Genomic DNA, 24,441 nt, shown 5'->3' with positions numbered 1-24,441 from the left:
GTTTCTGCTGCAATCCACTAGACAGCGGTAGTAGCGAAGATGGCGACTAGTGAACAGAAAGCATTTTGTGTTTTATAGTTTGCAAAGACTGAATCTGTAGTTACTGTGCAACGTTCATTTCAGCTGAAATTCAGTTGTGATCCTCCAAGTGATAACATTCGTAGATGGTATCATCAATTTGAAGATACCGGCTGCCTTTGTAAAGGCGTAAGCACAGGATGACCAAGAGTTAGTGAAGAGACTGTTGAGCAAGAGAGAGTCATTCACTCTTAGACCAAAGAAATCAGTCTGAAAGGTTAGTTGTGAATTATAAGTTCCCATGTCGACTGTTTGCAAAGTTTTAAGAAAATGCATACAACTACATCTTTACCATTTACAGTTATTACAGGCTCTAAAGCCACCAGACCATGGATTGCGTGCCAACTTCACAAACGAAATGTTGTTTCATGACGACTTAGATTTTCTGTATCAAGTTGTCTTCAGTGATGAATTGACCTTCCACCTTAGTGGACATGTTAACACTCACAATGTGCACACCTGGGGCTCTGAAAATCTTCATGAGGTGGTACAAATGCAACACGATTCCTCTAAAGTGACTGTTTTCTGTGCCGTATCCCGTAGGAAAGTTTATGGGCCTTTTTTTTTTTTGGCGAACCTACTGTAACTGGCACTTCTCACCTTTATACACTAGAGCAATGGCTCTTCCCTCATTTGGAAGAAGATGAGCCAGAGAACTTAATTTTCCAGCAAGATGGTGCACCACCTCTCTGACATAGCGAAGTACGCAATTGGTTGAACTTCACTGTACCCAAGTGCTGGATTGGCCGCAAGGAGCCCAATGACAGGGTTTGCTTTGTGTGGCCTCCATGTTCACCCGACCTAATGCCATGTGATTTTTACCTTTGGGGCTTCATCAAGGATCGTGTGTACGTGCCTCTGCTACCAGCAGACCTCCCTGAATTAAGAAACCGGATTGAAGCAGCTGTTGCTACAATCACTGAAGACACACTTATCAACATTTGGGAAGAGTGTAATTATAGACTTGATGTGTGCCGTGTGATAAATGGTGCTCACATTGAACATTTATAAAGTTCTTGGTAAACCCGTGAGTTGCTCTTTCATTTTGCATATCATTTATAACTGTAAGTTTAATATAATAAATATTATAAAGCATTAAAACCCTGATATTCATTTATAAATACCCTGTACTATTCATTGAAAAACCACACAAGTTCCCATTTCCAAAATGAAATTGAGATTTCTATATAAAAGAACATTCTCATGAACTTTTGTATAGTTGAATTAACTGAATGAGCCTTCCTGCTTTTTCTGTACGAGTTAAATGTGGTAGTGATAAAACACTGTTACAGGAGTCAAAGTCAGGGTATATAGCTCTTTTCAACTTCCTTGTGATTTATGTGCACTATTATTGCATGAGACCAGTCACTGAAAATCTATAACTGCACTGAAATGAATACAAGAAAACAGGAAATTTCTTCATTCAATGTTTTGCTTTAATAAACATAATAAAGAACAAAGCAAATAAATTGCCGATTATTTAATTATCTCCCTTATACAAATGCATTACATAAAAAAGTGGCACCATTCATTATATATTAAATATGTTTATGTGGCATTAAAATTTGGTGGAAGTCATTCCTTCATAATTCAAGTCGGACATGACAGAAAACAGCCTTGGTTTAATATAAAAAATATTATGACCATATTACTCTAAATTTTGTACTGACTTTTTTAAAAACCTTATTTACTTAACCTCAGTATTAGAGAGAATAACAATAAGTTCTAATTGCCATACACAAACCATCACACCTCATTAACCACAGTTATGTTTTGAACTATAGCCTCTGGGCAGTCATGGCCAGTTGCTAGCAGTATGTCTAATTAATCCAACTTTACACAGTGTTTAAAAATGGTATTATTTTGCATATATACCTAGTGCTTGTCCTGAAGTGCTACACAAGTTATTCTTCATCCTCCAGTTGTGCTTTGTTATTTTGCTTTATTAATTTTAAAGCAGACAAAGCACATTTGTCACTGTGGATATCCTCCAATTCAACAACTAATTGTGTTCAACAGTTATGAGTTATTCTTGTGTTAGTGACAAGTGGACTACAAGATTCATGTTTAATTACTAAATGAAAACAGGCAAAAATGTGTAACTCATTCTTTCACAGATTAATATTTTTGTTGTTTATAATCCGTGTGAACAAATGTTAATATATTCCATATGATACAGCCATTTCAATGTCTTCACCAGAAATATAGATACTTAAATGTTAAAAGAAATACTGTTACTGTATAAACAAGCCTATAGAAATTCTCCTAATGGAAAATTATAGCCTCCATGTAAGGTTTTTAATGGATAACAGCGTGTTCATTGAATGGTAAATCAACATTACTAATGTGTGTGTATACAGTAATAAAGTAGTTAAAACCACAAACACATGGGGATGCACACACAGAGTGAGTGGTTGCAATACTGTCTGACACTGTTCCTCATTACAGTTTAGGCTGCTGAAGAATGTACTAGATGGAAAGCATATGAAAGTTCTGTTGATTATGTTAGCTCTATAGCTCTCTTCAGGAGTTCAGCAGTAGGATTTAAGATGCCTTATTTTTGTTACTGCAGTCACAACAGACATAATATTCACAATATATTACACTGTTAATACTTAACCAGCAGTATTTAATAATGAATAGATTAATGAGATACATAATGATGAATGAAGAACGCATCACATTGTCAAATGGCTAATGATATGTATGAAGTTTTGTGCATCTGCTTTGAGAATTGGTTCTCGTCATTCTGAAGATAAAAAAATGGTATACAATGTTAATGAAACATGGTGTAGTGTGGCCATTAACATATATGAAGCCATTACTAGTACTGCTACTGCCTACCTGATTGTTGCTTCTGAGCATATTACGTCAAGAAACTAATGGCAATTTTTTAACACTTTGTATGAAAAACATTTTTTCTGCAGAAAATACAGTTGACAAGGAGTACAAGATCTGCATTTTAGTGCTTGCATAAGCCACTAAGCTCAAATTTCCTACATCTACATTTGATTGAGCTGATTGGGGGAAGCAAGTCTATACTAGTCTGTGGCAACTTCATAGAGTGTTCACAATTCATTTTGAAACACAAATTTAAGCTGGTTTAAAAATTATGGATGTTAACATGGTTAGTAAAAGAATGCTAAACCAGTATTTTTTAAATTTGTGATCAGCATCAATCTGATAGGCAGTCAGGTAGTAAATCATAAACTAACACGTGTTTAAAAATAAATATTATACTTTACGTTCATACCAAGAAAATAGTAAAACCAATTACTGTTAAAATACTTATTACTGATGTTTCTCTGATTAGCAAGAGGTCTTGTGTCTCGACTAGCTGTTTGGAAGGGGGTGGGGCTTCCGCTTCAGAAGATCTCTGGGGAAACAGAAAAAAAGTAGATGATTGAAGTGTTGTGATTGCAGCAGGTGTCAGTTACTAGACACTAGCTTCAGCACATCACATTGCTGGTGTGGTGCACCGCTCTGCGGCTTCCTGGCGTGCTCTCTCGCGTTCCTGCTGCAGTAGTGCCAATCCTTGGCGTGCTGCCATTTCGTAGCGCAGACTCAGAGATGCGTCTGTGACACGTAGACGCGGTATGTGGCCAGTGTAACCAGCAATTGGCGGGAACTCTGGTGAGATGTGATGATCTGTGGACAAACCAGTGCTAGTGATTAACCTGTACACTAGCTAATGTCGCAGTTCCAGTAAGTGAAATTGTATTGGATGTGGAATTATGCTGTAAAGTTAAATGTATATTTAAAAAAAAAAAAAAAAAAAAAAAAAATCACAAAAGACTTGTTCTGGGATTCAAAAATGTCTACTGAACAATGCGAAAAACTAGTAAGGACACATTGTCCTCATACTGACATTTCCACAACTACATAGTCAATAATAATCAACCAGCTACCAAAGAAATGCTTGCTTTGAAGATATTTTAATGCACACAAATGCTTGTGGGATGGGCAGTTAAATGACTTCTGCAGTAATGAACTAGCAGACACACTTGTTGAATCAGATCTAGCTTTACTAAATACTAAACAGCCACCCAGATGAGGTACACCACTGTTACACTCGTCCTCGCCAGATTTTGAACATTATCCTTAAAATATCAGTGGGAGCCGGTCACTGACACTCTAGGCAGTGACAACCATCCAGTTTGTATCCCTGTGGCAGCACGCACACCCAGCTGACAAGGATACACAAGGGATGATGGAGTCAACCATAAACTGGCAGGGATACCAAACAACATTATTTGACATTTTTAATACTTACAGACCGAATAATGACCTTCAAGGAACATAAACGAGCTTCAAGAATGCAGTTTTTACAGCTGCCCTTGAAAACTTGTCCCTGAACAAGTCAGCTAACAACATATACCACAACTGCAGAATGTTCTCAAGCACTCTCCAAAAGATGGCTTGCAATCAAGATATTAAAAAAAATAATCCAAAATATAATAATTTTATAGATATGAGGAGGAAAGTGGCTCTGGAGAAAAAGGTAACATACAACGCAAAAATGGAGGCCGGTTTAAATTTTGTTTTGAACTTGGACTGAATATCTCAGCACAAAAACACTGGCAAAACGTAATTTTTTTAAAAAGGAATCAACTCTCGAGATTGACATCATCCAGGGAAGTAAGGATTAGGTTGAGTCATTCATGGACCTGTTAGCACCAATGTATGTGCCGTGCATCCGTGATCTATCGATCTTCTGGCAAGGGTATGCACCTGACTACACATCACATCACAACTGGGTACACTTTCTAGAATAAATAAGTAGCAGCACTATCTGGAGAAGAAAAGGCTCAGACAAAATTTTGTATTCTATGAAGCTCGAGATGAGTGATATTTGTTTCATGGGGGAGATTAAAAATCTCTAAACACCTACATTCCTGAGCAATATAGTGTAATCAAAATGTTACCAGTTCCTAAACTGGGAAGAGATCCAGTGTCTATTAGCTCTTTTGGCCCAATATCTTTAATCATATCTATCTGTAATATTTTGATCACTATTGTCAAGAAGAGAGAGGGTAAGTTTGTAGAGCATGACAAAGTGCTTCACAATAGGATATCCGTTTCTGGAAAAATATCAGCACGCTAGATTCACTAAGTACCTTTGTTACAGATGTGCACTTCAACTACTCTGACAATCTATAAACATTTGTGGCCTTTTTAAGTATAGAGGCAAATGGCATTGGACAATTGACATTTCTATATTACGACAAACCCTGCGTGATCCGGGTACACCACCAAACATAGTCAAGTGGTGCTTGGATTAACTACACTACAGGATCTTACAATTAAGCTCAACAGTCGGACAACTGATGTCCACAACTGCCTATGGAGGCTTACCACAAGGTCCCTTGAGCGTGTTACTTTTTAACATACATACCAGGGTGATTGGTAAACCATTACATTATCCTGTCACCTTTTTACAGCATGTGAATGATTTTGTGATGTATGCCAAGCTGAAGGATCAGAACCGAGCTGTGCTTTGGACTGCCTGTAACGAGTTGTCAGTGAGCCGTGTCGCGGCTCGCGTTGGTAGGTTGGGATCGTGTAATAGGGATAGTGGCATCTCATTTTCTTCTTGTGTTTACTGTTAACCACGTTGTGCTAACAGAATGATTAATACAAAAAGTTTTTGTCCCTACATATGCCAAGTAAATAAAATTAAATTTAGACTTTGAAAACCACTTAGATCCCAAAACATATCTAGGATGTTAGTTCGAAAATAAGATTAATGAATTTTGAAAATCTTAAATTACACCTAGAGCAAGAACATGTCCTACATCTGAGATGCATCCAGTTTATGTACCAATTAATAATTCTATTGTTGCAACGACTTCCAGACAATGAAATTTTGAGAGGAGACTTTCACTTATTTCAGTGTCCTAAGCGTGTCATTAAAGAATCATTGATTCCTCTCCTTGAATCGTGTAATATTGATCCTGGCACAATAACAAAAATTGATTTTCAGTGACAAAATTCAGCCCTTGTGAAATTGTCCGAAACAGACGCTGTTAATTTCTGGTGTGAAGTACTTCAACACAGAGATGCACATGACGTCAACCCATTTCACGAATTGACAACTTTTGCGCTGTCACGATTAATGTTACCATGGTCGAATGCGGAAGAGAAAATACTTTTTAGCCAGATGAACATTACGAAAACTAAAGCGAGAAGTAAAATGAAATCCGAAATGATGAATTCGCATTAGTCGATTCGAGCAGGAATCTAAAGAAAGGAACAATGTTGCCACAATAATTAACTGCCAACAGAAGTGCTGATGCAGGTAGGAACTTACAACTTTGTAACATGGGCAGCCACAGCCGTTTAAATTCATGGCGACATGAAACCGAATGAAACTGCAGACAGTTGTTAACTGGTGGTTTATTGGTCCGACCGATTTCGCTGCGTTAAAGCAGCGTATTCGGGTGTAAGTGGTTTCACATAAATTAGCAACTGGAGACGGTACCAAAGTTCGTAGTCTGAGAATCCACTAGTGCTTTACCCTTACGACTGCCTACTACAGTTTCCCCATCCCCTGTACTATTCGCCCCCCACTGTTTCGCCGATTTTTATTCGTTGAACATTTCCCCTCTTCATGGGTTTGGATTCTCTGACTACGAACTTTGGGGTGTCTCCATGTGGTAATTTATGTGGCACCACTAATACCTGAAGATGTTGCTCTAACGCAGCGAAACCGATCGTGTTAATAGACTACGGTTTCATTCAGTTTCACGTGATGTGATAGGAACTTTTGACATGCAAAGCATCTGAACATACTTCATCCGCTACTACCTCCGCCTCTTGTGTTGAACCTTCATTCGAGGAAGACGTTGATAACCCAGAGCTCTTCATTTTCTCTTAGGCGAGTTCGCTGTGCCACATTTCAAAATATCGTTCTAGCTATAACAAAGGAGTAAATTGAATTGTCTCATACTTTTGGTTACTCAACACACTCAGTGCTTAAAAAATAATCTAATGGTTTTGTTAAAGGCACGATTAAAAATGTAGTCGTTTATTGTGGTTTTGAATAACTTCTTTTAGCGGGAAATCTCATGTCACTGCTGGCAACAGAAATGTTCTGGACACTATCCTCTGCCTGCCCTACAACGGACAGCGTGAAGTAATATTTAGTGTAAATGATGTAATATCAATCATTGGGTTTGTTTGGTTTTGAATTCTTTTTAAACCAGCTTTCTTCGCGCACATGCCGGTATGGAGGTGAATTTCACAGTTTTATACCGAGTTATTTACCTAAAATCGGTAAATAATCTTTTAATGAGTTACAGTACTCGTCAATAAGAACAACTTTAACTGTGGGACTAACTTCAAAATCGCAAAAAATCAGCTGTTTCATTCATTTTGGTCGAGTAGGTTAGTTTGTATGTAACTTTTACAGGGACTAGCTGATTTCAAGTTTGTCCCATAATCAAAGAAAAGCTTCATATTGATGAGTTTTATTTTAAACCCTTAAATGATTACTGAACTTTTTTAAATAACCCTGTAATATAGTTCCGAAGAGCTATTTTAGTTGTTGGTAAGTTGTTGATTTGCTTATGTATGATTCTCTGATTCGCGTACAAGTTGTTTTTTTTTGCCGGCCGAAGTGGCCGTGCGTTAAAGGCGCTGCAGTCTGGAACCGCGCGACCGCTACGGTCGCAGGTTCGAATCCTGCCTCGGGCATGGATGTGTGTGATGTCCTTAGGTTAGTTAGGTTTAAGTAGTTCTAAGTTCTAGGGGACTGATGACCTCAGCAGTTAAGTCCTATAGTGCTCAGAGCCATTTGAACCATAAACATCTGATGGAGTCTTCAGAACAACCTCGTATTTATGAATATCTGGAGCAGACAGAGGGTAGACAAAAAAGAAAGATCCCTTCTGATTGGCTAAAGGAATACTCTTGGTTAGTCTATATCCAACAACAGAACGGTGCATATTGTTTGTCTTGCGTACTATTTTCTAGTCCAGATAGTGGGGGGGCAAGCATTCTGTGGCTCTAAGATCTTTAGTCACTCGTCCACTTTTCACTTACAAAAAGCACTATAAATCTTCAGAAACCATTCTGCTACAGATTATCACAAAATGGCAGTTTTAAAAAGCAAACATTTCGAAAGTTCATATGTTGTTGTTGTTGTCTTCAGTCCAGAGACTGGTTTGATGCAGCTCTCCATGCAACTCTATCCTGTGCAAGCTTAATCATCTCCCAGTACCTACTGCAACCTACATCCTTCTGAATCTCTTTAGTGTATTCATCTCTTGGTCTCCCTCTGCGATTTTTACCCTCCACGCTGCCTTACAATAATAAATTTGTGATTCCTTGATGCCTCAGAATATGCCCTACCAACCGATCCCTTCTTCTAGTGAAGTTGTGCAACAAATTTCTCTTCTCTCCAATTCTATTCAATACCACCTCATTAGTTATGTGATCTACCCATCTAATCTTCAGCATTCTTCTGTAGCACCACATTTCGAAAGCTTCTACTGTCTTCTTGTCTAAACTATTTATCGTCCATGTTTCACTTTCATACATGGCTACGCTCCATACAAATACTTTCAGAAACGACTTCTTGACAAATCTATACTCGATGTTAACAAATTTCTCTTCTTCAGAAATGCTTTCCTCGCCATTGCAAGTCTACATTTTGTATCCTTTCTACTTCGACGATCATCAGTTCTTTTGCTCCCCAAATAGCAATACTCCTTTACTACTTTAAGTGTCTCATTTCCTAATCTAATTCCTGCAACATCACCCAATTTAATTCGACTACATTCCATGAAAACACTGAGAAAGGTGTAAATAATTTAATCGAAATTGAAAAACTAAAAATGATTAAATCAAATTGATTGTAAAGACAATCGTATTATGTGGTCGGGAAAACATACCGTTAAGAGGCGACTCAGATGATAGTACACTGAGTGATGAAATCAGCCAAGGAAAATTTCGAGCACTTTTAAAATTTGATTTATTCAGGTGATTCGTCTTTCCAAAAACATTTAGAGACAGCGCCAAAAAAATGCTAAATATCTGCGCAAAAAACCTCAGATCCGCTGATTGATTGTTGTCATTCTATGAAAAAGGTACTCGACAAACTCAAAGAAGCAAAATATTATGCTGTCCTTCGCGACGAAACAAAGGATGCCAGTGGTACAGAACTCAGTGTATGTATCAGGTATTTGAATTTACAAAAAAAGCACAATGAACGAAGGCTTCATACGCTTTCTATCTGCAACTGATGTGACTGGTGCTGCATTAAGCGACCAAATCGTTAAGAACTAAATCAAGTCGGCCTACAATTTAAGAATTTGAGGGGTCAAGGTTATGTAGAGGTGCCAACATGTCTGGAAAGTTCAGTGGCGAAGCAGCTCCGACCGCTAGCGACTTATATGCATTGTGCAGCACATAAACTAAACCTATCTACCTTGAGGGCCTGCAGCTTGCCTAGTATTCGCAATACGATGGGAGTTTTAAGTCTCGTTACCAATTTTGTGCGCGGGTCAGCAAAAAGGCTGGAACTTATCAAGTGAGCTATCCTTGAAAACCACCCAGAGACAAAGAGAGTTAAATCACGAAGTCTTGGTGATACACGCTGGCCTGAAAGGCATGGTGCACTCCAATTCAAACAGCTCTTAAACTCTATCGTATAGTTCCTTGAAGAAATGGACAGAACTTCTCCGTCATTGGAAAGTGCAAGTCTTCTGGCTTCTATTCAGCGATATGACTGACTTAACTTTGACGGTAACCGCCGCTGTATTCGAAATTTCTGTTTCGCTTTCACGACAACTTCAGGCTGCTGCATTAGATATCAACCTTTGCTATGAGATTGTAGACAGTGTAAAATGAACACTGGAACGATACAGAGAAACGAAATATGAAGAAATTTTCCAAGAGGCGTGTCATCTCGTAGAACCTTTGGACATCCCAGTGCATGCACCCAGAGTCGCCAAACGTTCTGCTCATCGCTCAAATATAGAAGCACCTGATGCTAAGGGATACTACAGGTAAAATAAACCTTTAATACATACACACGCTTTTTGCTTTATTCAGCATTTCTTTCTTTTCTGTTCTTTCGAGTTCAACAATGTCATGCCCTGTTTAGTTCCAGATTGAATATATTCATTCCTTTCATCGATTTTGTATTGGGACAGTTGAGGAGTCGCTTTTCGAGAGCAGAGCACTCTGCAATTCTCGACCTGTTCACCCTTATACCACGTGCCATTGTAAAAACAGAAAATCTGAACCCTTCAGTGGCAGCTGCACGTGTTTACAACAGCCAGCGACTTGCTTCATCCTCTCTCGTTATCCGGAGAAATAACTCTTTGGAAGGAGCCGTGCACAGAGAGGGAACATCCGCCGCTCGTCCCCCCCCCCCCACCCCCCTCCCCGCCCAAACAGCAGCAGGGGCACATCAAGAGACAAATGAGTTTTTCCGGAGCATAAAAATTCTTTTACAAATTCTCGCTACATTACCAGTATCTACTTGTAGTGTGGATCCTAGCTTCTTGTCGCTTTAAAAGTCATAAAGTCCTACATTCGTGCGATAATGACGGATGACAGGTTGAATGGTTTGGCTGCCATGTATATTTACCGAGATATATCTGGCAGCTTACAACCTGTCGAAGTCATTGAAGAATTTGCTAAGCGTTATCCGAGGAGACTCGCTATGCATTAAATGAACAAAGTAAAATTATGTGTTCTTTTTAGTATATTTATGTTTACCTTGAGAAAGCTTATTCTCAGTTGGGTCAAGCCCCTCCCAAAACAAAATCCTGAATCCGCCACTGCAAAAACATATCAACGATCTCTAGCCTTAGACACACACTACTCATCGACTGGCCTGGTGCCATCGTAGAATTACTCTGACAGACAAGTCACACAAAACCTGCTGTGTTGGTAAAGAGCACTAAAAGCACTCGCTTGTACTGAATCCTGAGCATCCGATTATTCTGTAATATGTACTCGCTAGAGACCAACGATGTTGGAATTAGCTAATTAGAAAGTCTAATAACGAACGAAGAAGATTGTCCTGGACGAAAATGTTAAAAAGTTCGGGAGAAAGAAAGAGGAAGAATCGAGGGGAAACGTCTTGGGTTTTTGCACGATATTGCAGTTGTCACCATAAACAAAACCGATACAAAAGTAACTGCAAAAATTCCCCCTGAAACTGCACCTAAGACAGTTACGCTAGCCCCCGAGCAATTCGCGTTTGTCCACGAAGTATTCGTTCCAGCAAACTGTTCTGTTCGATTCCGCACCGGAAGGGATCCACCACACAATAGCGGGCAATCAACTGTAACAATGGTGTGGGCGGAAACAGTGCCGCGTTGACCGGGGACAAACGGTTGCAAGTATGTGTACATGAGGGCTATCATTCGTTTTCTGGCATCCACTTGCGGCTCATTTACATACGGGACAGATCGTAGATGCTGAAATATGTAGATACTTATTTCACATGAGACACACTAGTCACTTCCTCGACGTCTATGTTTATCCAGGTACTTTCTCCTCTTTCTTCGGTAGTGGTGAATGAGCGTAGCTAGCACTACAAAAAATTCTTCGGCATAATTGGACTTTTTGTTTTCTTGCTACGTGTTTTTCTTTTTCGTTCATACCGGACAGTCGTTCTAGTCACACCTGAAATCTTTGTCACCTTCCCTTCATAGAACTAGGGATTAAATATTTTCTCCTGCGTTTCTTCTTCTGTGGCAAATAATTTTTCCTCTAATCTGTTTCATCGTCTCTGTTTTGGTATTATTCATATCTTCATGTATTTCACTAATTGTTAGCTGAGTCTTTATGACCTCATTCTCTGGATTTGGTCGTAAATATTATCCACCATTTTGAAATGTAATTGTCAAGATCTTTGTCTGCAACTTCATGTCTATGGATTTTTACCTCGTCACCTTGTTTTCACATCTCGATATTTCCGGTATATAGTTTCGTGTTCTGTATTATTGTTGGAAATGAAGAGGGTCGTAATTTTAAACGGCATTGTAATTAATATTTTAGCTGTGTGTCTGGATATGCACGTATTGTAATAAGGTAAGTCAGTCACCATAACCAGATTTTTTCTGCCAGTTCAAGCTGTGCTCTTACGTGGCAGCTTAACACCACCATAGGAAATTGCGAGATATTCGGAAAATACAACCGAAAACAGCTTAACCACATCCTGGAAATCTTGACCTATTCGTAGAACAACAACCAAGTACTTGTAACAGCAGAGAACATAAAAGTCTACTTCATTCCGAGCAATTTAACCCTGTATCACTAAATGCTCCTAGATTTACGATTGCAGTTGGTACCAACTCGACCCTTTAATGTTCCAGGGTTCTGTTGTTGCGTTCAAACCGTACCATACCATCGGAAATGGCGATATGGAAACTACAACGTATTCGGAATAAAACAAACTATTTCTCTCAAACAAGAGTAGCAGTGTCATTGTTTCATTCGTATTAGTTTAAGACGTCTTACATCACAGCCTAAACACATCTCCGACGAAATAAAAGCACAACCGAAATTATGTACTAAGCCATAGCTCTACTTATTTCTACACTGTATGCACTTTTTCGCGCGCGCGACGAAATAGTCACAGTGTCATTGGCTGAATAGATCACGTGTCCTGCGTTCAGATTGCGTAACAAACGCAAATCTTACAGTGCAATCTCGATTTCACACTTTCTGAAGCTATCGTACCGTTTTTCGTGGATTTCATATTTATACTTGCCTATTCCGCAAGTATGCATTTTCAATGCTACAGCGCATTAAAGATCTATCCAGGAGACTACTTCTCGGTTTTTTGGCTACAGTGCCTGAAATTGTGGTACCGATCTATAAAAATTTAACCAGCTTTTCTTCACACTTCCCTTTCCGGATTTCTTTCTTTCTTTCTTTCTTTCTTTCTTTCTTTCTGTCTGTCTGTCTTTCTTTAGTCTTGAATTTGCTTGATATGGCCTTAACGTTTTCTGATTCTCTGGTGTTTGTAGGTAGTGTACTGTGACTTAACAAGGAAAACGTACACCCAACTGTTTTTGTTCATCTTTTGCGCGACTGTAGTACATACTTAGAAGCAACAAATAAATGCTGCTGTAGTGCGACGCACTTCCCAAGTGTTTTTGGGATCGACAGACCAGAGGTACTGCTTTCGAATCTCGTAATTGGTGGAAGGTTAGAGAAACTAGAAAATCATTTGAATCGCTACAACAAATTATGTTGTTTTGGAAATGAACAATAGCAGTGATAATTGTGGTACACTAGCAGCGACTTATATTCATTATATGATAAGAATTGGGCTGAAATTACTGTTACATTTATTTATTGATTCACTCATGCCCGTATCTCAAAGTAATGTCGCACTATACCTGCTGTGAATGTCTGCAATACATGCATGAACGTATCGGAAGCTAAATGTTCATTTCATCACTGTTTCTTTCTTACACCTCGCCTCTATTAAGCTGGTGGTTCAGAGGGACTAATGTTTAATGTGTTATACAGAGGGGTCCAGAAAAATTTAGAGACTCTTTGATGGTATTAATGAAACAAAATGATATTTCATTACACTTCTTGCCCAGGGGAAGGTTATTTTGTGTGTTCAAAGTGACCACCATTAGCAACCAAACAATACTGGTGCTGCTGAACTGTGACCGAACTACGGCTGTCGGTGTGACAGTCGCACAGGACGCCTCGATGTCTTCTCGTAGCTTGCTTAGTGTAGCTGGTTTCTGTTGACAAATTTCATTTTTCAAGGTCTCCCATGGGTAGTAAGCATGAGGTGTAAGGTACCCAACAGCTCTTCTACCTGTCCATTGTCCAGGGAGATTTTCGCCCAAGTAGGCTCTGACGCCTTTATGGTAGTAAGGTGGAGCGCCATCTTGTGGTAAGTAAAATCTTCCGTTCCCAAACACCTCTCTGATGGTAGGTAAAATCGAAGTATGTAGCATGTGAAGATACACTTCGACAATTACAATACCTTTAAAGAAGAATGGGCCAATGAAACCGCGCGGTAGCAGGCCACACCACACATTAACACTCAGTATATTAACATGTTTGTCCATGTGAACATGTGGATCTTCAGAACCCAGTACACGCAGCTGTAGCTTTTTTTTGTTTTGGTTTTAGGGCGCAAAACTGCTATGGTCATTAGCGCCCGGTCCGTGACTTAGGAAACAGTAAAAGCCGAAAATGGAAACCAGCAGCAATGGGAACGAAACTCAAAAAATTGGAGAAACTAAAAGCAGAAGGAAGACTTAAAACTCCACTACAGAAATGGGTTGGGTGTCCCCCAAAAAAAGCTTCAAATGACTGACGTCATTTCACTGGCACTAATGAACTCGAGAACGCGATCGGCCGATCGCGTGTCATCTGCTAAAATTGACGATATATCAGGCGACAGCTGTAGACGGCGCGCGTAACGGAGTGAAATAGGGGCACTCAATTAAATGGTGTCTTACCGTCCACAGCTGAGAGCAGTGGGGACAGAGTGGGGGAGGATCGCCGCTTAAAAGATGTCGATGGCTAAGAAGACAGTGCCCTATACGGAGTCTAGTTAAAATTACCTCCTCCCGACGACGCGTTCGGGAGGAAGAGGTCCAAGCACAAGGAAGAGCTTTCACGTCTCGCAATTTATTATGGGGAAGTGTCGACCACTGTGCGTGCCGTAAAAGAACAACACGACGACATAAAACGCTCCGTAGATCGGCGAAGGGAATCGATTGAATAGCTGGCCGAAGAAGAGAGACTGCAGCCTTGGCCGCAGTTTCCACCGATACCAACGTGTCCCAGGAGCCAGAGGAACGCCACCGAGACGCCCCCCAGGTGGAGCAAGCGCAGACAGTCCTGAATCCGGTGGACCAGAGGGTGCACAGGGTAAAGAGCTTGGAGACTGAGGAGAGAGCTGAGAGAATCTGAGCAGATAACAGACTGTATCCGCTGATGGCGGCGAATGTAGTGGACAGCCTGGAGAACTGCGTGAAGCTCCGCAGTATGAACCGAACACTGGTCGGGAAGCCGAAATCGATTTGGGGTGTCGCCAACAATATAGGCACTCCCTACACCTAACGATGTTTTCGAGCCATCAGTGTAAATAAATGTGGCTTCCTTCATTTGTGCACATAGAGCAGCAAATGCCCGACGATAAACAAGTGAAGGGGTACCATCCTTGGGAAATTGACGAAGGTCACGGAGCAGGCAGATCCGGGGACGGAGCCAAGGCGGTGCTGTACCCCAAGTTGTCAAGAAGGTTTTAGGAAAGCGGAAGGAAAGAGAATGGAACAGTTGACGGAAGCGGACTCCCGGTGGTAGTAGGGAGGAGGGGCGGGCTGCATACCCGACATCAAAGGAGGCGTCGAAAAAAATGTCATGCGCTGGATTAGCAGGCATGGAAGACAAATGGCTAGCATTACGACTCAGGACTGCTCGCCGATTGGACAGCGGAGGTTCAGCAGTCTCAACATAAAGGCTTTCCACAGGGCTGGTGTAAAAAGCTCCAGACACTAAACGTAATCCACGGTCGTGGAGAGAGTCGAGACGACGAAGAATAGACGGCCGAGCAAACTATGATTCCATAGTCCAATTTCGAGCGCACTAAGGCGCGATAGAGGCGGAGAAGGACCACTCGGTCCGCTCCCCAGGAGGTACCATTCAGGACACGGAGGGTGTTGAGGGATCACAGACAGCGAGCCGAAAGATAGGAAATGTGGGAGGACCAGTACAGCTTTCTAGGACCAGTACAGTTTTCTGTCAAACATAAGACCCAAGAATTTAGTGACGTCCGAAAACGGAAGGTTGACAGGTCCTAGATGTAAGGAGGGTGGAAGAAACTCCTTACGTCGCCAAAAATGAACACAAACGGTCTTACTGGGTGAAAAACGGAAGCCGGTTTCGGTGCTCCAAGAGTAGATGCGATCGAGACATCCTTGAAGACGTCGTTCAAGAAGGTTGGTCCGTTGAGAGCTGTGGTAGATCGCAAAATCGTCCACAAAGAGGGAGCCCGAGACATCAGGAAGGAGACAATCCATAATTGGATTGATGGCAATGGCAAACAGTACAACACTCAGCACGGAGCCCTGGGGTACCCCGTTTTCTTGGGAGAAAGTACGGGAGAGAGTAGTGTTCACCCGCACCCTAAATGTGCGCTCTGCCATAAATTCGCGAAGAAAAAGGGGCAGCCGACCTCGAAAGCCCCAAGAGAACAGTGTGCGGAGGATGCCTGTCCTCCAACAGGAATCGTATGCTCTCTCCAGATCAAAAAATATTGCTACTGTTTGGCGTTACCGGAGAAAATTGTTCATGATATAAGTGGAGAGAGAAACAAGATGGTCAACTGCACAACGATGCTTTCGGAAACCGCATTGGGCAGGTGTTAAAAGACTGCGGGACTCCAGCCACAAAGCTAAACGGCAATTCACCATACGCTCCAAAACCTTACATACACTACTCGTGAGAGAAATGGGGCGATAGCTAGATGGGAGATGTTTGTCCTTTCCAGGTTTCGGAACAAGAACGACGATAGCTTCCCGCCATCGTCTGGGAAAAGTACTGTCGGTCCAAATTCGATTATAAATGCGAAGGAGGTAACGCAGACTATGGGTTGATAAATGCAGCGACATTTGGATGTGGATACCATCCGGTCCTGGGGCGGAGGAGCGAGAAGAAGAAAGTGCATGTTGGAGTTCCCGCAAGGAGAAACAGTATTGTAGCTTTCGCGATTTTGAGAGGAGAAAGCAAGAGGTCGCACTTCCGCTGCTCGTTTCTTCGGGAGAAACGGTGGCGGGTAATTTGAAGAGCTCGAAATCTCAGCAAAGTGCTGACCCAACGAGTTAGAAATTGCGACGCGGTCCACTAATGTGTCATGCACGACAGTGAGCCCAGAGACCGGGGAGAAACTAGGAGGGAGTGAAGGTGTTAAATGAGCTAGTAAAGAATTTCCAGCTTGCCTTCTTGCTATCGCGGATGACGCGACGGCATCGCGCACGGAACTGCTTATAGCGGATACAGTTGGCCAAAGTTGGATGGTGGCGGAAAACGCGAAGAGCACGTCGCCGCTCACGTATTGCGTCACGGCATGCCTCGTTCCACCAAGGAACTGGGGGGCGCCGGGGCAATTCGGAGGTGCGTGGTATTGAACGTTCCGCAGCTGTAAGAATAACGTCCGTAAGATGTGTGACCTCATCGTCGACGCTAGGAAAGTGACGGTCATCGAATGTCGCTAGAGACGAAAAAAAGTGTCCAATCGGCTTGGGCAAACTTCCAGCGTCGCGGGCGCATGTAGGGCAGTTGAGGCTGCAGTCTAAGGACACATGGAAAGTGGTCACTCGAGTGTGTATCATCAAGGGCGAACCATTCGAAGTGCCGAGCTAGCGGAACAGTACCGACCGAAAGGTCCAAATGAGAGAAATTTGTCGTGGAGGCAGACAAAAATGTAGGGACCCCAGTGTTGAGGCAAACTAGATCCGCTTGGTGGAAGACGTCTAGCAATAGTGAGCCACGTGGACAAGGATGTGGAGATCCCCAAAGCGGGTGGTGGGCATTGAAGTCTCCAACCAGCAAATAGGGGGGTGGAAGCTGACCAAGAAGATGAAGGAGATCAGCTCGTGCCATTGGTGTGGACGATGGAATGTATACAGTACAAAGAGAAAAGGTATATCCAGAAAGGGAAAGACGGACAGCGACAGCTTGGAAGGAAGTGTTTAAGTGGATTGGGTGATAATGGAGAGTATCATGGAGAAGAAGCACGAGTCCTCCATGAGATGGAGTGCCTTCAACAGAGGGGAGATCAAATCGGATGGACTGAAAATGGGGGAGAACAAAGTGGTCATGGGGACGCAGCTTTGTTTCCTGAAGACAGAAGATGACCGGCGAGTAGGATCGTAAGAGGATCGACAATTCATCCCGATTGGCTCGAATGCCGCGGATATTCCAGTGGGTAATGGACATAGGGTGAACAGAAAATGGAGGAATGTGACCAAGGTTGCCATCAACTCAACGACTGCTCAGAGCTTGCGACCGACAGCATGGAATGGCATTCAGCTGAAGGCAGAAGATCCTAATCCATAGGTTGTTCAGGAGCAGCTCCTGCCACCAGCGATCGGCCGGTTGATCGGCCGCCAGCAGTGTGCCTCGGCGACACAGAAGACGGCCGAGGGCGATTTCCGCCAGGTGGTGCTGTAGATGGGACACGCCTTGGCAGAGAAGGAGATGAACTGGGTTTCTTAGTAGCCTTCTTGGAAATATGATGTTTAGATGAAGGAGGAACCGATGGTTGTGAAGTTGGCGTACGCAAAAAATCTTCACGAGTATGCTTTTTTTTCGAAGTCTTGGTATCTGACTTATGGGCTCGAGAATTAGCAGAACCCGATGAATGGTGAGCCATAGAGTGGACAGGCGAAAGTGGTGAAGTTGAACGGGCGATCTTTGCGCTGGCCGATCTGACGACCGTGGCACTAAAGGTGAGGTCACAAGTCTGCGTGGCCGCCTCCTTTGTTGGCCGAGGAGAAGCAAGGACAGTGCTGTATTTTCCTGTCTGAGGCATGGTGGGCTGTCGACTGGCGAATAATTTTCGAGCAGCAAAGGTCGACACCTTTTCCTTTACTCTGATTTCCTGGATGAGCTATTCGTCTTTAAAAACGGGGCAATCTCGAGAGGAAGCAGCGTGGTCACCCATACAGTTGATGCAGCGAGGGGATGGAGGTGGACAAGCACCCTCATGGGCATCCTTGCCACACGAAACACATTTGGCCGGATTGGAACAGGACTGGCTGGTGTGATTGAACCGCTGACACCGATAGCAACGTGTAGGGTTTGGGACACAAGGGAGAAGGAAATTATCTCATAGCCTGCTTTGAATTTGGATGGGAGTTGAACTTTGTCAAATGTCAAGAAGACAGTGCGGGTTGGAATGATGTTCGTGTCAACCCTTTTCATAACTCTATGAACAGCTGTTACGTCCTGGTCAGACAGGTAGTGCTGAATTTCTTCGTCAGACAATCCATCAAGGGAGCGTGTATAAACGACTACAAGCGAGGAATTTAAAGTGCGGTGCGCTTCAACCCAGACAGGGAAGGTGTGGAGCAGTGAAGTACGCAGCAATTTTTGTGCCTGGAGGGCACTGACTGTTTCTAACAACAAGGTGCCATTCCGTAATCTGGAACAAGACTTTACAGGACCTGCAATGGCGTCGACACCTTTCTGAATAATGAAAGGGTTGACCGTGGAGAAGTCGTGACCTTCGTCAGACCGAGAAACAACAAAGAACTGTGGCAATGATGGAAGAACTGTCTGTGGCTGAGACTCAGTGAACTTACGCCTGTGAGCAGACATAGTGGAAGGTGAGGAAACCATTGCGGAAGAATCCCCCATGATTACTGGCGTCTCCGATGGCGCGCTCCTCCCTTGTGGGGGCCCTCTCTGAGGGCACTCTCGCCTTAGGCGATTGTTCACGCCTCAGGTCACACCTCCCGACAAACGGACGGAGGGACCAATCGGCACTTTCGGAAGGTATCAGCTCGGGTAATCACCCCTCCCTGGGCCTGGCCGTTACCAGGGGGTACGTACGTGTCCTACCTGTCTACCCGGGGCGGGGAATTGCGCGTTACTCCGTCACCGGCTACGCACAAAAATGCGTCGGTCGGCCTTCAGACACGCACAGGGAGGAAGAAAGAGAAAGGGATAAATAAAGAAGGGAAAGGAAAGAAGAGGGGTCTCAAACGCCGCAGCAGAGAAAAGGGTAAAGAGAAGAGGTAAGGAAGAGAGAAGGACAAAGGACGGATGAAGACATACAAGCAGAGAAGGCGAAGAATGCGTTACATTTACGAGCGTCTGTCTCCGGACGTAGGCACAAACCATACTCCCAGAGGGGGAGAAAGGGAAGGAAAGAGCCAGAGGTGAGGGTAGGGGGGGGGGGCGAAGATGGGGTATAGGGAAGGATGCAGAAAAGGAAGGTATGCCACATTAGCTCGGGGTCCCGTGCTCGCTATGCACGTATCCACGGAAGAGTTGTGGACCCCCTGGGGGGCTAGTTGGAGTTGTGGCTCAACCTGTATAATAACGCCAGAGTTATCGTTAGTTAAAGTCCTTACGTCCTTTCTATTTAATTAACTGAAGTGGTGCTGTGCTCGAGGCTCGGGATTTGTATTCGTGAGGATGGGGTTCTAGACTTCACCTGGCCTTCTACCTTTGGTTATCTGTGATTTCCTTAAATCACTTAAGGAGTGTGTTGGTATGGTACCTTTTTGAACAAGCGTGGCCTAATTATTTCCCCATCTGCTGTCCAATACGAGTTTCAATCTCTAATAATCTTGACATCGATAGGGCATTAAACCTCAATCGTCATTCCTTCATTTGTCTGATATCTGACTTAATGTATGTGCCTTGTTTCTTTTCAGCCACGTACTAGGCGAGATAGTAGTGGGCAAACAATTTTCAAATGGGCACGCAGGTGTTCAAAGAAACGTTCTCACTTCCCTGAAAGAGAGTGTCATGGTCAAAACTAGAAAAGTGCCTATATGTGTGCCTGGATACCAAAATTTGTTGAGATATGGGTGGTTTCAGTTGTGAAAGGGCAGGAAAGGGGGAGAAACAGGGCGGGAAAGGGGGAGGGGAACAGATATGCTCAGTAACATGATAGATGTCTACCAACTCCACAACGAAAGCACTGCAGCCATCTGGCAATGAGCAGAGTTGATTACATCCTGCATGAATGCAGGCAAAGCCAGTGTGGCCACCAACCATTGAACCATCAGTATAGATTAGTTCTGAACCCCAAAGCAAGCTTTGGAGGGGGGGGGGGGGGGTTGCTCAACAGAGGTGTACATGAGCAGGCCTGGAGAAGAGATTGTAGAGGGGAAAGCTGTATTTGAGCAAAAGGGGACTGCATATAATGGCGATCATAACACAAGACCTGGGCCGCCATTACAGAAGAGGGATCTCTCTATCTGGAAAGAGGATATGGTAGTTTGGGTACTTCAGAGAGCAGCAGGTGCTTAATGCATAAGCTATAAACTGTTGCAGGTGCAACCTGCAATTGTGGAATCCCTGCCTTCACTAAGAGGCTGATTATGTGACTAGTCTGGAAGGCGCCAGCTGCCAGTTGTATCCGATAATGGTGTATCAGGTCCAAAGGTGATCTGAGCTGCATGAGAGTCTCCTGTAGTATGTATGATACTGGACCCTTGTTTTGTAGAGTTGTCCATGCCTCAGTTGCTATTGTTGAGGCATTGGAAAGCTGTGAGGTGCCACCAACATGTTTGCTTTAGCTGATGAAGATGGGGAAGCCATGTTAACCAGGCATCAGAGACCAGTCCCAAAAAAGATGAGAGTCCACCACACTGAGGGACTGGGCATCAAGTTACAGGTCCAGACGGGGGCGCACTTTATGGCAACAATGGAAGTGCATAATACAGGTCGTGACAGCCGAAAAATGGAAGTACTGAGTGAGGGCCCAAGATAACACTCTGTATTGCTCTGTACAGTCTGCATCCAGGAAGGCCCATTGTGATGAACAAAAATAAATGCAAAGGTCATTAGCATACAAATAAGGAGACACTGAGTCCCACAGCCTCCACTGGACCACTGATAGCCACTAAAAAGAGAGACATTCAAAACAGAACCCTGCAAACACCACTCTCCTGCAGACAGGAGGTGCTATGGGAGGCGCCAATCTGTACCCGAAAAATGCAACATGAAGGAAAGCACCAGATAAAATCTGGAAGGTGGCCGAGGAGGCCCCACTCATTTAAGGTGACAAGAATGGCACCATGTGGTATCATAAGCTTGATGCAGGTCGTAGAAGAGTGAAACAAGAGTTGACACCAAGCGAAAGCTATTTGGATTGCAGATTCCAGGTGGACTAAATCATCTGCAGTACAATGGCCTCAGCGAAAACCACCCTAGGTCAAAGCCAGAAGATACCAGGATTTATGGATCCAATACAGCCTTCGACTCACCACATTTCCAAGTAACTTGCAGAGGACATTGGTTAAACTGATCGGACAATAACTGTCCATCAGAAGAGGTGGTTTATCCGATTTCAAAAGTGGAATAACTTAGCTTTCTCGACAATGGGAAGGGAACTACTACTAGCTCCAGAGACAGTTAAAAAGGGCAAATATGTGACACTGCTCTGGCTACAGATAAGTGTTTAAGCATTTGGTTGTGTACCTGATCCAGTCTAGGGCCGTGCTGGGGCAGAGAGCAATGGCGCTGGCGAATTCCTGCTCGCACAAAGGGGGTCATAAGGCTCCACACGTTGTGGAACGAAATATAAAGGGAGTTGTTCAAGATGTTTGAGAAGACAGAATATGGGCTGATAGTGGACAGACGCTGATACTTGGGCGAAATGACGTGCAAAATACCCAGCGATTGAGTCTGGACTAGTGATAATAACACCATTCAGAGAAACTCTCAGGACACGTGTAGGACATTAGCCAAAAAATGCGCCTGATCTTTGCTCATACGTGTAAAGAGAAAGTGTGTGGCACTATGGCGACGATAATCTTCCCAAGAAATCCTTTCTTGTGTTTAGTAAGATAATTGGCCCAGGTATGGAGACATTTAAAGCCCAGGAGGTCGTCAAGAGATGGATGCTGTTTGTAGTGTTGGACAACATGACAGCGCTCTTTGATAGCAGCAGCAATTTCTGAGGAACACAAAGCGATTGTTTTCAGTTGGGGAGACTTTGAGGAAAAGGGAATAGCTGATGTGGCTGCTTAAAGGATGGAATTGGTCAAATTCCATACAGACTCATCAGTGCTATTGTGTGGTGGAGTAGCTAGGATGGCAGCCAAGGAAAAGGTATCCCACCTGGAAGGACACCCAGGTGAATGATGCTGAAGGAAAGATAAGACAGTCGGAAAATGATCGCTCTTGCACAAATGATTGTGAACTCCCTAGTGAATGGAGGAGAGGAATCCAGGGCTTGAGATGAAACGGTGAATAACCGAGAAAGTGTTGTGTGCCACACTAAAGTGTGAGTGAGCTCCAGTGTTGAGGATGCAGAATTCAAGTCCTGCCTACTGGTCTCCAACAATCCTGCCCCAGTCAGCGGTCGCACTATGTCCCCACAGAGTGCTATGGATATTAAAATCTCCAAGGAGAAGAAAGGGGGGAGGGAGCTGTCAAAGGAGGGCAACAAGAGCAGGAAGCTTAGGAGGCCAGATTAAGATTGCGTATCATTACCAAAGAGTCAAAACGGAACGGCCACCGTTTGCAGTGCAGTTTGAAGAGAAACCCAGGAACTAATAATGTTCTTGTGGACCAATGTACAGATACCACCAGAGGCTGGCAAAGCCCTGGCAAGAAGGCTTGGAAACCATGAAGAGTCGATGATTAAGTACCCACAAAATGAGATTCCTGCAGTACAACACAAGCTACACAGTAGAGAAAAAGAAGAGACTGCGATTTCAGGAGGTGACGATAGTAACCACTATAATTCCATTAGAAGTGAGTACAGGAATCCAAATGGACGTCGAACAGACCAGAATCGATCATTGTTCGAGGCAGTGTGTCACTGGTAAGTGCAGAGCGATATCCACGAATGTAAGACAGGACCCTTGTTCAGAGGGAGGGGGTGACACTCCTTCAGAGGGCGAGAGTAGTTGTGGTTGGGAAGACAGTCACAACAATATCAGAATCCAAAAGAGAATGAGCGGCTTTAAGTCCACAGAGTATGGGTCCCATGTCTGACTCAACGTAACAGGCTTCTTGTCATGGAGACACTGGGGACAAGGCTTCTAGAAGTAGCCTCATCCCTGGCAGGTGCCAGTGAAGAGTGTTTCTTCTCTGGCCAATGAGAAGGTGTGGTTCCATAAGGAGAGGGAACTGGAACTGCAGGGAGAAGGGAATGGAAGGGGGGACAGAATGGAGGGGGGGGGAGGGGGAGGAGGAGGAGGAGGAAAGGACGCCACAGCAGCAAAGGTACACGTTAAAAACACCAAGCTGAATTTCTGTTGGGCCTGAGAGTAGAATAGATGATCGAGTTTTGAATTCCTGAATCTTTTTTTCCTTTTTATAACTTGACCAATCTGGCGAGTGAGGAGAGGGCGGGCCAAAACAGTTCATGCACTTGGGCAGTTGGACGCAAGGACTCTCCCACATGGAGACGGTGGTTGCAGTCATTGCATATAGGAGTCACCTCACATCGCAAAGACATGTGACCAAAATGGAGACACCAGAAACAGCACATGGGAGGTGGCATATAGGGCTTCACATCACAATGGTAAACCACACCCGAGTTTCTCAAAACAGGTATTGCCTTAGAAAGTGAGGATGAAAGTGCTGGTATCAACAAAGTTCTCCTTAGAAGATCTCTGGATTGGCGGTATGAAATGAATGCTGAGCTGTGTCAGATTAACCCTGAATTCC

At 43.4% G+C, this 24,441-nt stretch overlaps 1 protein-coding gene across 1 annotated transcript in view; it reads right to left on the bottom strand.

Annotated features, from left to right (window-relative positions):
• Positions 1–1,560: 1,560 nt before the first annotated feature.
• LOC124789432 (protein FAM166B-like) overlaps positions 1,561–24,441 on the bottom strand; it is a 297,284-nt gene continuing 274,403 nt past the window's right edge. Inside the window, exon 5 of the mRNA XM_047256776.1 lies at positions 1,561–3,726. Coding sequence (XP_047112732.1) covers positions 3,536–3,726 — 191 coding nt within the window. The 3' untranslated portion in view covers positions 1,561–3,535. The remainder of the gene's footprint in view (positions 3,727–24,441) is intronic.

This window comes from Schistocerca piceifrons, chromosome 3, assembly GCF_021461385.2.
Source record: "Schistocerca piceifrons isolate TAMUIC-IGC-003096 chromosome 3, iqSchPice1.1, whole genome shotgun sequence".
Classification (NCBI taxonomy): Eukaryota; Metazoa; Arthropoda; class Insecta; order Orthoptera; family Acrididae; genus Schistocerca; species Schistocerca piceifrons.
The sequence above is the reverse complement of the archived record's forward strand: the minus strand, read 5'-3'. Positions and strand labels throughout refer to the sequence as shown.